At 36.0% G+C, this 16686-nt stretch overlaps 1 protein-coding gene across 3 annotated transcripts in view; it reads right to left on the reverse strand.

Moving 5' to 3' along the window:
- The window catches only part of SNX29 (sorting nexin 29), a 106092-nt gene that overhangs the window by 34106 nt on the left and 55300 nt on the right, over positions 1–16686 (reverse strand). For 2 of the 3 annotated variants that reach the window (XR_008747358.1, XM_005241023.4), the window contains exons 16-18: positions 10377–10493; positions 7581–7636; positions 6554–6635 (exon numbers count right to left, since the gene is read on the reverse strand). Coding sequence is in view for 2 of the 3 variants with exons in the window: in XM_005241023.4 (XP_005241080.3) it covers positions 6554–6635; positions 7581–7636; positions 10377–10493 (255 nt within the window). In the remaining variant the exon portion in view is untranslated. Of the gene's footprint in view, positions 1–6553; positions 6636–7580; positions 7637–10376; positions 10507–16686 lie in introns of those variants that run through there. The other variant, XM_055804963.1, reaches the window with a different exon arrangement.

Below are 16686 nucleotides of genomic sequence, written 5' to 3' on the forward strand. Positions count from 1 at the left end.
ATCCAAACCCATTATTTCTCCAACATTTTTTCATTCATGCAGCAAAATACTAGATCTCCACCTCTCTGAAGCCCTCATAGTCTCCTTTACCCTATATCACTGGAAACCAAATGGAACATTATCTTCCACACCACAGCTTAGTAGCCCATCTGGAAACACGAAGTTTTCCCACCTTTCTATTTGTCAGGTAAAGTCCCAGATGATACCCGAGGGAATGACAAAATTGAACTGCCCAAAACCTAAAGCCACCTCTTCTCAGTAGAGATCTTTGTCCTCAGAGGACTACTCACAATGCAAGAGAAAACAAAGCCCTAACTGGCTATTTAATTTTAAAAGCACTGTATCACAATGTTTATTTTTTTGTCTTTATTTATTGTAGTCACCATTTATTTATTGTACTCATCTGAAAGTTCAATTATGTGAAATTAAGTTCAATTAAGTGAAATTGTGGTATTTCAGAAAACAAGTGAAAAATACTGAACTTCATAACTGCACTTTAGTGCACATCCAATTCTAAACTGCATTTTCACTTTTTTTTTTTTTAGATTTATATACCATCTAATTGTTGTAACATCCACAGCTGAATGATATAAGTCTATGGCTTTTAATTTTTCAGGCAGTATTAGATAGTGCTGAACTGTGAGCACCGATTAATCTGCTGCTCACAACTGTCCCTTTGAACTCAGTCATTCAAATTGAGCGTAAAATTTGGCTACATTTCTAGACCTTGTTTTTAAATTCCTAAGATTCATAACCAGTACATTCTGCTAGTTAAACATTACTGCAATAGTGCAGTGTAACTCTACAAGTACAGAAGTCTGATTAAAATTTCCACATCTAATAGGATTCATTATAAAATGTTTCTTGCTTTCAGAGCCCACAACCTTATTTCTGAGCTTGCCCAGAATCCTTAATCCTTAACAGAAATTAAGGAAACTATCTGATCGTTGAAACTATGTGACAAGTATGCTGGAGCTGGAAATTCTCCCTTCTGTATTCACCAAAGAATAACATCTGGGGTTTTTTAGGGATAGAAGTTGTACTGATTTTGAACATGACATCTGGAACATGCTGAAATATTAACATGACACAAAAATGCTTTGAAACACCCTTCAAAACAGCATTATAAATCTGCATTAAATTTAAAAAAAAAAAACAAACCAAAAAAACAAAAAGACAAGCACTGTAACAAAAACAAAACTGCTGGAGCCTACTCTTATCCTGTCCAGGTCAGGCCCTCCCGATAGGCAAATTAACATGTGATTCATTTATTTTCCTTGTTTAAGAAGTACAAATGCAAAATTGGCTACCCAGATTTATTTCTCCTAATTCTTATATTCTTAATAATAATTTATAAGTCCACAAAAAATAGATTACAGATATCGTGGAACTGACAGGTTCTAACTTTTCCAAACTATCTGAGGTGCTCGGCAATTCTTTCCACCCTCTTTTGGTCATTCTCAGGGCATGTGATATGTATGCAGTAGTTTATTTACTGCTAGAAAATATGCATTTATAAGCAAAAAGGGACAGAAGAGGCACAACAGTTCTGAAGTGCATCAACAAGAAATGTGACATAGCAAGTGTCCACTGGCACACCACCTTCCTCTCCATCAAATGAAATGCTCCAGAGAGACATAATTTCAAATCAGCAAAGGTTAACAAGGTGGCTCATTAACAGAAGGGTAAAGGAGGACAGTTTCTTTAGCTTTCTAATAACAGAAAATGCAGAAGAAATCAAGCCATGTTAGAAATACATTTATATGAACTGCATTTGGAAAAGCAATGGTGGTCAAGGTCCATGCCCTTTTGTAGTATCTTCATTTGGCAGCAACATCTTACCTGAATAGTATTACGAATGTGATCTCATTTTCAGGAAGGCTAAGCATCTTAAGAATAATTTCCAATTAGCTTTAAGTACAGTCATAAGTGTTTAGCATATCTAAAAATTTGTTTACCTGAACCCAGTTTCAAGCTTTGCCTGTTCCCATCAGCACACTAGCTTTCTCCAAAGTTCGCCTGACAACTTTCTCTCAGAATTAACCAGCACAACCAAGAGTCAGTTTTTACATCTCAAGATACAGTTACTCAAGTACCCACAGAGAAATCTGAACTCCAAAAGGTGTTAGTAATGATCTCGACAACATCAACATTCTGCAATATTGCTACTTTCCTTTACATTGATATACTACAAGCAATTTCTCATGTAGCTGATACAAAGAGTTATACATGGATTTTAATTCTCTGCCATTGGAGAAATACATGATAAAGCAGCAAAAATAATGTTTATTATGAATAAGAGGACTCTCAGAAATTAAATCCATCATTTATCCTAATTGTCACTCCCAGTCCTTGTCTGTTCATTACATACTGGTAGCCTGGTAAATATCCTCTTCCATAATTTCAACATTGAATCAAATTCCCTGTAATCAGGAGCACATGTTTTGGCAGTGATTTAACAAGATAAATGCACAGTGCTGTTACTGAGGCTATTCTGAAGTTTTATAAATTAATGCTTTCCTGGTAGCTATAAAATGCAGAATATATATTCAGCAAGCACATAAGTGTTTCATCATAGTGCTATGATAGAGAATATAGGTCTATTTAGGAAAATGTCTTTTAGCCTTTTTTTTCACATATATGGTGGTTTTTGCTAGTTATTTGCTAGACAGGTACTCTTCCCAGTCATACTCCTAGTTACTGAGATCAAAACCTGGTAGGAATGCCATTAATGTATTCTTCCATAAGGAAAGTTCCCAGCAGGTAGCCAAGATCAAAGTTTAATAAGAACTACGTAAGTTTTAGGTCACTTCTACAGGTAATTCTTGCTCTTTTTTTTTTTTTTTTTATTATTTTTTAAAGTACTAAAAGATAAAGTTGAGAGAATACACAACTGTTCACCACAGGAATTCTATGATATTCTGTTCTGTCCTTTAATTAAAGACAAACTACTCTGACCATAGATACTCTATGCCTATTGTAGATAAACACTTCTAACTTTCCACATTACCTATGTCCCATAAATTGTTAGTGTGAATAGATAATGAACAGAGCATATTCAGAAGAACATTCATATTTTTCAAATACATATACCAATACACAAAATTTTGCACACTACGGATGCCCAACATTATAAGTATATATTGTAGACATAAAGAACTTAAAAGTCTAAAAATTTTCTTTTTGTAAAGTTATAATTTTCAATCTTAGTATCTTGCAGTGATATTTGCTTCCTTTTTTCCTCTTCACAAGAGGTTTAGCTGCCTTTGTTTTCCATTGATGATGAGTAATAGATTAAGCCTATTAAAACCCACTCTGTACAACATATTTTCTAAAATGCCATGCCAATGATAAATAGAAATAAGGTGCAAAAGCACAATAAAAAAACTTATTTTTTGTTCACGTCACTGTAGTTAGGCCCTTAACCAAAGCAAACTGAAAGCAACATCTACCTCTACCCACTTCAGCAGATTTTGGATAAAGCCCTGAACCTCTTACAAATTGGGAAGCTTTGTATATCTCAGTATTGTTCCTATTGAAAAATAATATGCAGAACAACTACAGTATATATGATTTCTATAAAATTTCCAGGTTTTGATGATGCCATTTATATAGTCAACAAACAGTCAAACCGCATGGAAAGTATGGAACTCTTTACACACTAAATTTGATATTGAGTTACAAGTAAAATTAAAAATAAACGAAATTTTTCAAAGAATTAATTTTTTTAAATCCAGTTCTAATAAATCTTAAAGAAAAGCACTTCACTACTTTTTTAAATAAAGATACATTTGGAATATTAGATAGCAACCCTATAAATAAATTGTTTCCGTTTCATGTCTTAGTAGTAACACTAACAAAACTCGAAATACAAAAGCAAGTTTAATAATAAAAAAGGATTCTTTCTTCCCAGTCAACCAAAGAGAATGCAACTGAAAAAGCAGAGAAAATAATTGTTGATAAAAATGCAACTGTTTGCAATACACATTCTCCATAACACCCTTTTTCACGCAGATACATGCCTATGTGCATGGCCTCCCTATGCAGTAATAATGTTACTGTTGAACTCAACCACCTTTAATAGTATACAAAGACAGTTTTCCTCCGACATTCCTTCATCTATCACATCTCCTCTTACTAAAGGGCTGCCCCTATCTAAACTCTGCTTATCCACAAGCAGCTGCAACAACTGTTTTGTTTCTAATTCTCACTAACTAAATGAGGAGGACAACCTGTGTGAGCAACAGATAAATCTGTAAATATAACTGAAAAAGCCATAGTTTACTTCTTATTCACGACTTACACAGAAAAGATTTGAGAGTCCTTTTCTTCACAATAAGACTCCCACTGCAACAATTCATGCCCACAATTTGATAATTAGAAATTATGTTAACTTGTCACCTATATGTGAAAGAAATGTGGAACTGTGTACACTGCAACCATATAGGCTTTCCTGAGTATCAGGAAAAGATATGGTCAACTACTGGATCATATTCCCCCTCTCCTGTCTTTCACGTAACAGCAGATACCAGTAACATTAAAAAGACACAAAATTGAGACTGTACAGACAGTACTGTTACACGTCATATCTCACCATCGTTAACAAGCGTGCCAAGCCTAAACAGTCAGAAATGCGCTTAAAAATTACAGGCATATACACTTAATGCCTTCATTTCAATCTGCACTGCAGATATAGCTTAAAAAAAAAAAAAAAAAAAAGAAAAATGAAAAGCCAGAGAATGTAGAAAGTAACATATTGTTGCAAAGACAACAGACTTCATTGTTCAGACACCAAATATCTTACAGAATGGTCTTATTTTGTTATTTGCCAGAAACTCCAATTTACATGCAACTTCAGGAGGAAAAAAACCCACAAACTACATTACATTCCATTTTTTTCCCAATCAACAGTCTAGATGTAAAAATCCTTGAGGAAAGACTGAACTTTAAAAACTCAAAGCTTTTTAAACAGTACACGATAGGTACCCCTTATTATAACCCTTTAGTACTCATCCACATAGGCAGCAACATTAATTCCAGACAAGACAACTACCAAATCAAGGGCAACCAAACAGCACTGGGGCAATGATGAAGTGCATAGGGTCCCAGCTGGTCTTCTGGATCCTGCTTGGGAGGTCAAAGGCTTGGCACAGGAGCACATGGGTCCTGTGGATCAATACCTGGTTGCACAGCAGGTGCCGCTGACAGATTTGGCTTTTACAATCATGGGACTATCTCCAAGGGTCAAGGACTGCTGGGAGAGATTAAATCCATCTCAAAGAGTGGGACAAGATATCTTTGTCAACATGCTGACCAACCTGGTGAGGAAATGGTAGATGGGGTGGAAAGCAAATGGTGTATGCTGATAGGAACATGAGAAACTTAGATGACAAAGTAGGATGAAAAGAATAAAACAGAGCAACCCAGGAGGTGAAACCAGAGTTTCTAGTGGTCATAGAACTGCATCATTAGATTAACAGATGTAGTGGGGTGGTATATTGATGCTTTGAAGAATTTCTGCAATAGCAGACTCTAGTGTCTGGGTTTGAGAACATGTAGCCAGTGACAGCAGACTGGAGGAATATGTGAGAGCTAAGACACTTGTCAATAAGTTAGGTTTCCACAAACACTTGTGCACCTGAATTTTATCAATTATTCAATGCTTTTGAGCAAATAACTAACTGTTCAGTATTGTTAGCTTTCCTTTCCATTAGCTGAAGTCTTATTTTTCTTTGTCTTTTACTGGCCAAAAGGTGGGTGTTTTCCTGTATTTTTCAACTATCTGCCAACACTTCATAAATAATTCAAAATTCTACAAAAATCATCAGAGTGAGAGGAATATTAAAAAGCTTCAGAAATCTTGTTCAGAGCTAAGTACACGTGGCTGAAACAAAAGTGGAAAAAATTTGCAGCTGCTAATAATCCACAAATAAAGACATGCAGCCTAGGACAGAATATTAAAGTGCTTAAAGTTTGCCCTGCCATTCTATCCATGGAGGGTGTAATTGTTCTGAAGCCAATAATCCAGGAATCAAAAAATAGTATAGGATTTCAATGCTTCAACTACAAGACAGGCTAGAGTGCAAACCCCTAAATTCAGACCCAGCTGAAGAAGAGCACACTATGAACATGTCCAATGACACATAGTGAAGACCTGTTGCACAATTCAAAATATTTTCAAGTGAGCTACTACAGTAAGCCACATATGTCTGTCAAGCAACATTTCTGGTCACTGATACCCCCAAAATTGAAACAGAATAGGTACATGCATATTGAAGAAGGCATTACTGATTAATATTGAATTGTTGTACCCCCTGGCCAATGCACTCATCTTACTAACATTTTTTTAAAATATTAAACTATGAAAAGCCACCCCTCAAAATACACTATTTGGATTATCAACACAATCCTATGGATGAATAATATCTATGAAGTTACTACTGTTGTTCATTACCTGATCTCTAATGAAATGATACTGACATCTTTGATTTATTAAAATGTGCCATATTAGTCAGAAACTTTTTCACAGAATGTGTTAAGATGTATCACTTACCTGATAAACATGGAATGCATTAGCAGCTTTTCCACGCAGAAAGACTGAGGGAATCCAAACATTAATAAGAGCACGATTTGATCTGAGGATGAGAGAGAAAAAACTCAAAATAGGGAATCATATTTATGTATAAGAATTGCAAAGCAACTACTTCCAGTGATTTAGATAATGATCAAAGTGATCAACAAAGCAACTTAACATTTCAATTGCAGTATCAGAAAAACTGTAGTTGTCCCTGAACCTTTTATATCTGCTGTATCTAAAAGTGTTCCTTAAAATTAACATAACTGAAAAAGAGCACTGGAACAATTCCATCTACAGTGGTTTTGGTTTATTTTACAGCAAGCATTTGACAATATTTGATTATATGCATGAAACAAAAATTATTCATTTCAATAAACTCAACATTTTTATCCACAAAACTCAGCAAAAAACCAAGTTAATTAAATAACATAAGAGCACTGCACAATTATGGAGAAACCATTTCCATCCACTCTTTGTAATTAATCTCCACACTTCTATGATTCAAAGACACCAGCTACATTTTTACCCCTTCACCCACAAAAAGCTAGACTCATTAGTCAACTAATGCATGCAAAACTCCAAATCACAACACTTTAGAATGATCTGGGATGACCAGCTGGGATTTTTGTAGTACTATTTGTATGCACTGAGTAGGAGTTATTCTGCAAAAATGAGAAAGTCTATCACATGATGAATAGCATCCAGCATCTATCAACCCCAGAGCAACGGAAAACTAACCTTTTAGTGCTTTGTTAGAATACCAAGACCTAGTGCACTGAAAGAGAATCCTCATAAATCTAAACTCCTTGCATTCAACATTATTAAAAACTACACTGGGGTATTGACTGTGCAGCTCTCCACACTTTTTAACAATAGAACACCACAGCTGAGAATTCAGTTATTGGAAATAATATAGGAAAAGCAAACTACTGAATCTGTTTGCTTATTCTTCTTTCCCATAAAGACATTACAGAGAGAAAAATATGTTTATTATGAAACTTACATTTCAAAATCTGACAAACTCTGGTCTTCAGATGTTTGACTCAAATCTCCAGGGACCTATATTTACAAAAAAGAAATGATTCCCACACACTGGTTATTATGCTTTCTATTAAGGAAGCATAATATTATAAGGAAATTACAATTCAACATTCAATTTTTTAAATGCCAATAAAAACTATTACTGAGAAACAATAAAAGAAAAATAAACAATCATGCAACAGGATTATGAACATATCACCCTTGTGAGTTCTTCATGTTAGAATTTGCTAGTTTCATGAAGAAACAAATTGGCATTTGTAAAAGCATGTAATTTTGAAAGGTATAGGAAACCCAGAAAAAAGTATCATTATTAAGTCTTTATAAGAAAGTATGCTAAACCAAAGTACACTGAGTGTATAAACAATTTATGGGAAGAGACGAAGCATATAAAAACTAGCAATCACTTTATTTTACAACCAACATTTCATTAAGACAGATACATGATCCTTCTATTTTAGCTTAGTTCTTACAAAACATTATATAGCTACAAAAGTTCATAAAGATGGCAATGATGGACCTGCAGAATCAAAAGAAGTAGCAGTTGTGAGAAAATAAGATTGAAAGAGCATTTAGAATTGGAACAGCAATAGCTTTTTACCTTACTTTAAAGCTAGTTAAAACATAAAAGGCTATCTTCTCTCCTTTAAATACTGTAAAATGTAAAAGCGTAAACCAGAACAGTGTTTTGATGGAGAACAGCTAGAAGTTGTGAACTTCCATAGACAGCTTCCACATTAAATTCTGGTTCAGCGTAACTCTATACTGTATGTTACATACATATTACTGTTTTTCAGAATATTTGCTGCCTAAGAAACTTATTGCTAATTGTAAAACAATATATATTTCAAAGGGGACTAAAGAAAATCTACTTCCCACACATTTTGACAGACCGGTTCAAGACCTCCCAATAGACAAGGCATAACTGAATTCTGCCTTCCTAAGATTAAAGGGATACGGCTCAGGAAAAGCTAAGTCATTTCTGCCAGAGAAAGGAAAAGAACTGTGCAGAGCCAAGACAGCTCCAGAGCATATATACAGGGCATATATATGGAAGCCTGAATAGCTCTGCTGTCCTTTTTTAGAGGAATGAGGTGGGAAGGGCCAGTATGACCTCTCTCTCAATTACCACCATCAGCTACTATCTGTTCACAGTCCAGCCCACGCTCCAGTGGCAGCACACAGCCTGGCTTTCAGGGCTCTTGTGCCTGAACAGACATTCTTCTATCTTGCCTACAACCTGCACCCTCTCTTTGCCTGTATCTGAAGTGGCAAATCCTACCACCAGATACATACAGCTACTTTAATTATCTTCAGTAAAAATTCTGCATAAAAACCTCAAAAACAAAGTGCGGACTTTGGAAGTAAGAAAAAGCATGACATTAATGAGTTCCAGTGCTTGCACATCTGTGTTGAAACAGATTGGTTACTGATTTTGAGATGTTAATTGAAGTGTTGCTCATTGTAATGCAAAACAGAGTAATGGAGACATTACATCGAAGTACTTCCTCATACACTTCAAAGCACATTTTTGTTTTTTTTGTGAAACGCTTTTTGTTCTAATATTTCCCTGTTTATTGTAGAAGTTCTGAAACCAAATAACTAGAAATTTGGAAAGATCATTATCAACAATTAATTTATAAATTACAGCCACAAAAATTTATTATCAGCATTAAAAGGAAAAGAGAAAATAGCAAAGAATCATGGAAGCTATTTTTATAACTGACTGTAAATTACATACTATTTTAATAATATATTGCTAAGAACCTGGCTGATATTTTCAAACAAGTCCAAGGGGGATCAAATATTCACATCCCACAATTTTTGACAGTTACACACTTTACCAATTTTCAAAGGTCTAATTAAGGTCTATTAAGTAACAGATAACACTTTCAGCATAGAATTCTGTTTACTAACATAGAAATAAAGTATATCCACTTCTGAGGATAATGCAAAAGTCTTTAGGACTGTATTCAACTTACACTTTCATTTTGGACAGTAGCAACAAATAACAACTAGCATTTAGCTAACCCTTAAAAATATAGTATCACTTCCACTTCTTCAGAAGTTTCAGGAATTCATTTTCTCTCAGTATCTGATACATTTAAATATCATATCAATATCTAACTACTGGATTAGAATATGGAGATAAATGGTTAAAAGCAAATTCTCTAAACAGGGACATACAGCCAAAAATCTCCCAGTAAGAAAGTACAGCTACAATATGCATGTGATTGATTTATCAGTTGTCATCTCTTAGCACAATAATGTGATTGTTTCCATCTAAAAGGCTGAAAATTATAGGTGAAATCCTGCTTCACTAATGCACACAGAACTGTCATCAGCCTCTTTACATAGACATTATGAGAAAACAGGCCTGAATGCTTCCAGTGCAAACAGAAAAGTTAGGAGCAATACCACGTAATCATATGAACAAAAAACTATCAAAATACACTGCTCTCATATGATGGACAAGTAATAGGAACATTCTTGACTCCTGTTTCCTCCCTGTTAATTTCTGAATTTCAACCCAATCTTTCCTTTTAACACAAAAAGCCAAAGTGAAGCAATAGGTGGTAGAAAACAATTTTATTGTCTGAATATATTTATGTTACATTCAACTCTGCTAAAGAGAATCAAACACTATCAAAAATACCAAGTAAGGTGTTCTTGACAGATGTGTTAGTAGCTGTTATTTCTTAATTTCATCACGAGTAATGGTTTTGGGCTTATTCCAAAATGGCAATAAACAAACACTTACCGGCCCTCTCAAATCAATTAGTTCTTGTCTCATCTGGGACACAAGAGCTTCTTTAGCCATCAGAGCACGATGCAGCCTTTCATTGAATTCAATCAGTTCCCCATGCATTTCAGCTACCTGAAAAACAAAGCTAAGAGATAATTGTGCTCTAAACTGAAAAAACCCACACTATGGAATTTCTTAATTGTGTATCACCCTTTATTTATATTTTTTTTTTATTTTACCATACTCTCCAAGTAGTTCATCTCATTGCTAATGCATTAGTTTGAGCTGACCATTAAGAACTGACAGTTACAATAATTTTGACTCATGCCTTGAAACGTAGATACTGATACTGAATTCAACAGGACAAAATACAACTCTACGCCCAATTTTATTCCTATCAGAGGAGATCCTATGGCAACCTATTCTAACAAAACACCTACTAACTTCTGCTCTCCGTTTAATTCTTTGATGAACTCAGCACACAACAGTTATAAACTAATCACAGTATTTTGAACTGGGAATAAACCAAAATGCACAAACTGCATTAAACTTCGTCAATAATTCATGAGTAATATGCTCTGCACTCTTACTTGGGAGTTTTAATAGGACTGGAGCTAGAAGTCCACTCATCAAAGGGTGTCAAAGGAATATAAATACCACAGTTATGCTGTGGCACAAGCTGCTATGCACAGGAAAACAGTATGGCCTCAAGCATGGCCTCTGTGGACATGAAGTCTAGCTATATCTGTGCTCTCCATTTGAGAATCAAAGTGTCAATACAGTACCAATTGATGCATAATGTTTATGAAAGTAAACAGGGCTGGATGAATGTCAAGGATGAAAAGTATACCATTTTACAGAGCAAACTATGTTTAAGTTGGGTCCCTGCCAAGAGAAGCAAGAAACATTAAAACTCAAATCAAGGTTAAAGATGACATTGAGCTCTTGAATTTTTCTTACACGGAAGTGTAAGCCTACAACTTATGGGAGAACTTCGAAAGGACAAGGGTTCCCAAACAGCAAAGATCTAAATAGTAGTAGTAGTATGTTATCATCAAGAGAATGCAATGGGGAAACTTGCAAAAATGAGGAGCAAAGCTAAAATAAACTTAAAATCTGCATTAAACAAGATTTTTAGCTACTCCTATCAGAACCATTATACTGTAAAATTGAATTAAAGTTTCAATTATGATGGATGATCTATCAGTATATAATATACCTGGCAAGGGAGCTGTCTTGAAGTGATAATGCCCCTTGTAGCCTTATAGCACAGAAATTTGAGCCAAAAAGGGTTTGTAGAATTATTTTCTAGAGAAAAGAAAGATACTGCAGAAAACCCCATTGTTGGAAGGTTCCAAGAAAATCCTCCCTATATGACTCCTGTATTAAAGAAAAGGATACTGATGAGGGCCACTATCAGAGGTAAAGAACCAGATGAGCAGTCCCAGGACAGAGCAAGAAAAGCTACAGTTTTAACAGGAGTATTCAGATGAAACCAGCAGCAGTGACTGGTTGGCCCCTCTAATGGGCATAGCAGGCTACCACAACAATATTGTTAAACAGGTTTTTCAGGTTACAGCAGCTCTTGAAATGCCTCCCCATATGGCCATCCAAAGTTAGAACAGTAGAGGTAATGGTGTAACATTATGAAAGCACAAATGAACAAGATGAATATCAATAAACTACCCTCAAGCACAGCACAGGGACTTGGACTACTGCCAAATCTCTTGAGAGTTCACAGTTCCCCTGCTGGAGGCACTTCACTGCTATCTATGAATTTCATGCTTTCCTTTTCTTGAATTACCAACATGCCTTCTCTCTCTTCCCCTGGGAAATTCCCCAAAACAAAGCAGTTTAATTCAATTTGTTTAATTTAGTACCTGCTTTTACTTTAGTGCTTTGTTCCAGAAAACCTGTATCCTACACATAATCAAACAGAAATAACAGCTTCACTTTGACAAGCTAGGAGCTGACATCATTGATAAAAATTTAAAAAATATATATATATACTTGAGTTGAACTTCAAGTATTCTTTTCCAATTTCTTTCTGTATTAGAGGTAGTCCTTCAAATCCAGTAATTCATCAGTGTGGCAATTACACAAAAAGAGCTAAACTAAGCCTAGATATGAATTGTCTAGACCGGTATCTCTCATTAATTCTGAATTTACAAACGATTCTGAAATGCTTAGCAAATTACAAGCTAAAAACCAGTAAAAGTAATTGAACTAAAACCCAACTTTCCTTGCAATGGGACAATAAAAAGTACAAAAGTTAAAGATTTCACAGAGAGATTATTTAAACCCAAATAGACAATCATATTTGTTTGCCTGATTACATAACCAGTTTTAGATTAATATTGATGCTTTATCTTACACATTGCAATACAAAAAGCTTGTAACATGTCTGAATTACCCATTTAGTTGCACCCCTCACTTTCTGAAGTCCAAAGGTTTAACATAGTATTAATACAGTTTCAACAATCAAAAGCTTTTATTATTATTATTTATAGTGTACTAAAAGCAGCTTTAATCTACTGTTTCTCATTTTTTCTTGTCAAGCATTTCTGTTGCACTTAATTCCATTAGAGAAAACAACTTCCCAGCCTCATAATTACTCTCTTCTGCCACCTCCTGATAAAAATCAGAACATTAGGGTTCCCATGTTATCAATGGCACTATATATTCATATCTTAATCATTCATTCAACATCATCCTTGATAACAAAGGTTCTTTGACTTCACTTGTTAGGAATTAGTAAGCTCATTTCGTGAAAAAAAAAAAGATACCTAAATCTGTATGAACTTCTGCATTATGACTAACGTAGTAGGTGCCACTTAGCAAGCAGGTTGGCTTCACAAATTTCAGAGTTATGCACCAAACAAAACTGTCAACTTCACTAGAAAAAAGAATGTCATTAACTCTGTATATATTATTTTCCATACTAGCTTAACCAATCATTTCAATTCAAAGTGAGGGGTGTAATATTTAAGAATATCATAAGCCCATCTCTGATTCAGGTTAATATTAGCAGGTCATTGTTAATTACAGAGAGCCTGGGCTGGGAGGCAGAACCTCCTTGTATTTCACATACAAAAAGATGCAGTACACTACTAGTTGCAAATGCACAGAGAAAGTGATTGATTGGTTATCAAAAGCAATAAACAAATTTATGAATGGATGCAAAACTCAGTAGTTTACATATTTGAAATCATGTTTGATTTTCCAGTGCCTTTCTCTAGAAGAACAAAATCCAATCTGATGTAATATCTAACTCTTTTCTTTCCCTCTAATTTGGATGTCCTTGAAATAACTTTCTACTTGCAGACTCAATTAATATGTAAATTCAACAGCTCTCTCAAAACACTGGAAGTAACATAAAAATTTGTAAGTGTCCCTAGCAAAGTTAAATAATAAAAAATTTAACAGCAAATAAAACAGCAGATCACTTGCTATATATTATCAAAAGGACAAATTGGCAAGGATGTTACTTGTGAAAATCACTTTTATTAGTAATTAAGCTAATTCAACACTTCTTGTCAAACTAAAATGTATAACCATCACAGCAAACCAAAAGGAGCAATGAGATATACTTCTGAATAGCAATAGGTTCCTCTAACTTTTCCTGCATCAAGGTCTGCTAAAAACAATAAAGAGGTCTCCTTATAATTACATCCTTTCAGTTATATTTTATGTTGCCACATCTTCCTTTATTCATTCCACTCTAAAGCTTAAGCAACAATTCTCTCTGTTGGGACTTCAGTTATCTTTACAGTTGTTTTTCTTCATGAAAATATGTTTAAAGCAGAAAATTTAAGTACAAATGAGGTAAGTTTCCTTTGGCCAGATGATCATCCAGATTTCATCCTGGTCATATCAGAAAGCATGCTTAAAGAGCCTAAACCCTCATCATGAAGGGAAAGTGAGGCTAATGTAAAATATGGAGATTCCACACTAACAGAACTCTAAAGACCTATTGTCAAAAGAAAGTCTAAGTCTACTCCTCTGCCTGATAGCACAGCAGCTATGCTGTCCAGCATGACGGCCTTTAAGAGGTACCTCCAGAGAAGTGACAAAGGTAAATACCACTTAACGTTCCACAGCAAAATACTAAGCTGTTAACTTCAAAAATAGAATCACGGAACAGTTTGGGTTGGAAGAGACCTTAAAGATCACCTAGTCCCAACCCCCCTGCCACGGGCAGGGACACCTCCCCCCAGCCCAGGCTGCTCCCAGCCCCATCCAGCCTGGCCTTGGGCACTGCCAGGGATGGGGCACACACAGCTGCTCTGGGCAGCCTGGGCCAGCGTCTCACCACCCTCACAGTGAAGAATGTCTTCCCATGTTTAATCTAAATCTACCCCTTGTCCTGTTGCTTCCCACCCTTGCAAAAAAGCCCCTCTCCAGCTTTCCTGCCGGCCCCCTGAGGCACTGGAAGGTGCTGTAAGGTCCCCCCGGAGCCTCCTCTGCTCCAGGCTGAACCACCCCAACTCTCTCAGCCTGGCTTCACAGGAGAGCTGCTCCAGCCCTCTCATCGTCTTCATGGCCTCCTCTGGGCTCGCTCCAGCAGGCCCGTGTCCTCCTCATGCTGGGGCCCCAGAGCTGAAGGCAGCACTTCAGGCAGGGTCCCACCAGAGCAGAGCAAAGGGGGAGAATCACCCCCCTCAGCCTGCTGGCCACACTGCTTTTGATACAGCCCCGGGTTCGGCTGGCTTTCTGGGCTGCAAGCATGCACTGCTGGGTCATGTTGAGCTTCTTGTCAACCAACACCCACAAGTCTTTCTCTTCAGGGAGAGGAGAAACACGCTAGGAATGTTTCACCAAGCATATGATACAATCTGTCTTAGAAGGACGTGGTTTTAGAGTAGAGAAACAGACTTCTGACAACTGGCAACAAGAAAAAAATAGTAAGTTTTTTTAAAGGTTGTTTGAGTGGAACTCAGGTTTTCTTTAATATAATTTCCACCTAAAATTCATAAATGTTTTTGCACAAGCCACATCTGAATTAATGACTTTTTGTCGGGTATACACATCTTTCCTCAATTGTCACAATATGAAAAAAAATGCGTGTCCCAAGAAATTCTAGACAGAACTGAAAACTGCTTCCATTTGCTCTCAGTGGAAGCACCGAGAAGGAAGGTATACTTTTCCCATGAGGATGCCCTTTTTCAAAAATCAACATACTTCTACATTTTTCACCAGAAATAAAGCCAAAGGTCTTCATAAAAAGAGCAGGTATCCTACTAAATACTAGTAATTTCATTTTTCTGTAAGTAAAAAACCAGTAAAACTCAAAATGACAGACAGTTCAGACAAAACTATTGATATAGCTGTTACAGAAGGATAGAGATTTAATCTTAAGAACTTACAGTTCTTTAAACTTAAGAACTTATAAGTAGTCATGCATCCTAGGTTCGAACAGTTAGTGTTAAGGTACCTCATTTGTTTGAAACTAATCTTTGTATACTTGTAAGCAATAAATTCAGGTTCTAACAAAGAGGTAGCCCTGGAGGATGAAGGAAAACCAGCCCAAGGCCAGTGATTCCAGGGCAAGAAAGAGTAAGAGACCAAGATAACCTGGTTTAAGATGATATATTGGGACTACAAAGGAGAACTCTAGCCAAACTCAACAAAGGAGAACTCAACTGAATAGAGGAGCAGGTGAATTTGCAGACCCTGAGACAACCAAAGACCCCTGCTCTGGACAATTGCCATGCATGAGGGGGAGTGGGAATATTGTAATTTGTTTTGGGTAATCTCATAAATATTTATGTCTTTTCCTGTGAAATTTGTTGAATATGTATACATTTACTGCATAAAAAGAGCTACCTGAGATAAGGAAGCTATGCACATTACGTGGAGCGATCCCCTGTGCATTCAGCACTGCAATAAAGAATGCCTGCTTCATAATGCTACCTTGGTGTTAAGGAGTTTCATATTCCTGATTTCGGTGACATAACCGTAACATGCTTAGTCATTGCTTTCTTTTTCAAAACTTCTATTTTGTATTCTTGATATTCCATCTGCAAGCAAGTTACTTGGTTCAAGGCACACTGAAGGTCCATTTAAGAGTAAGGTTGGGTTTCGGTTGTTTTGGTTTGTTGGGCTTTTGATGTGTGGATTCTTCTTTGGTTGGTTGGTTGGTTTTTTACTATAGCTACATAAGGTAAACACAAGCCACAATTCATCAAAACCAACAAGAAGAAAATAAGCTGTAGCTTTCAATTCAAAATACATTGGAAACTGTGCACATCAGATGAACTACATATTAATGCTTGCAATATTTCACAGGTTTTGTCAATTGTTCACAGTCACCAAGACTAATCCT

This window comes from Falco peregrinus, chromosome 5 (genome assembly GCF_023634155.1).
Source record: "Falco peregrinus isolate bFalPer1 chromosome 5, bFalPer1.pri, whole genome shotgun sequence".
NCBI lineage: Eukaryota > Metazoa > Chordata > Aves > Falconiformes > Falconidae > Falco > Falco peregrinus.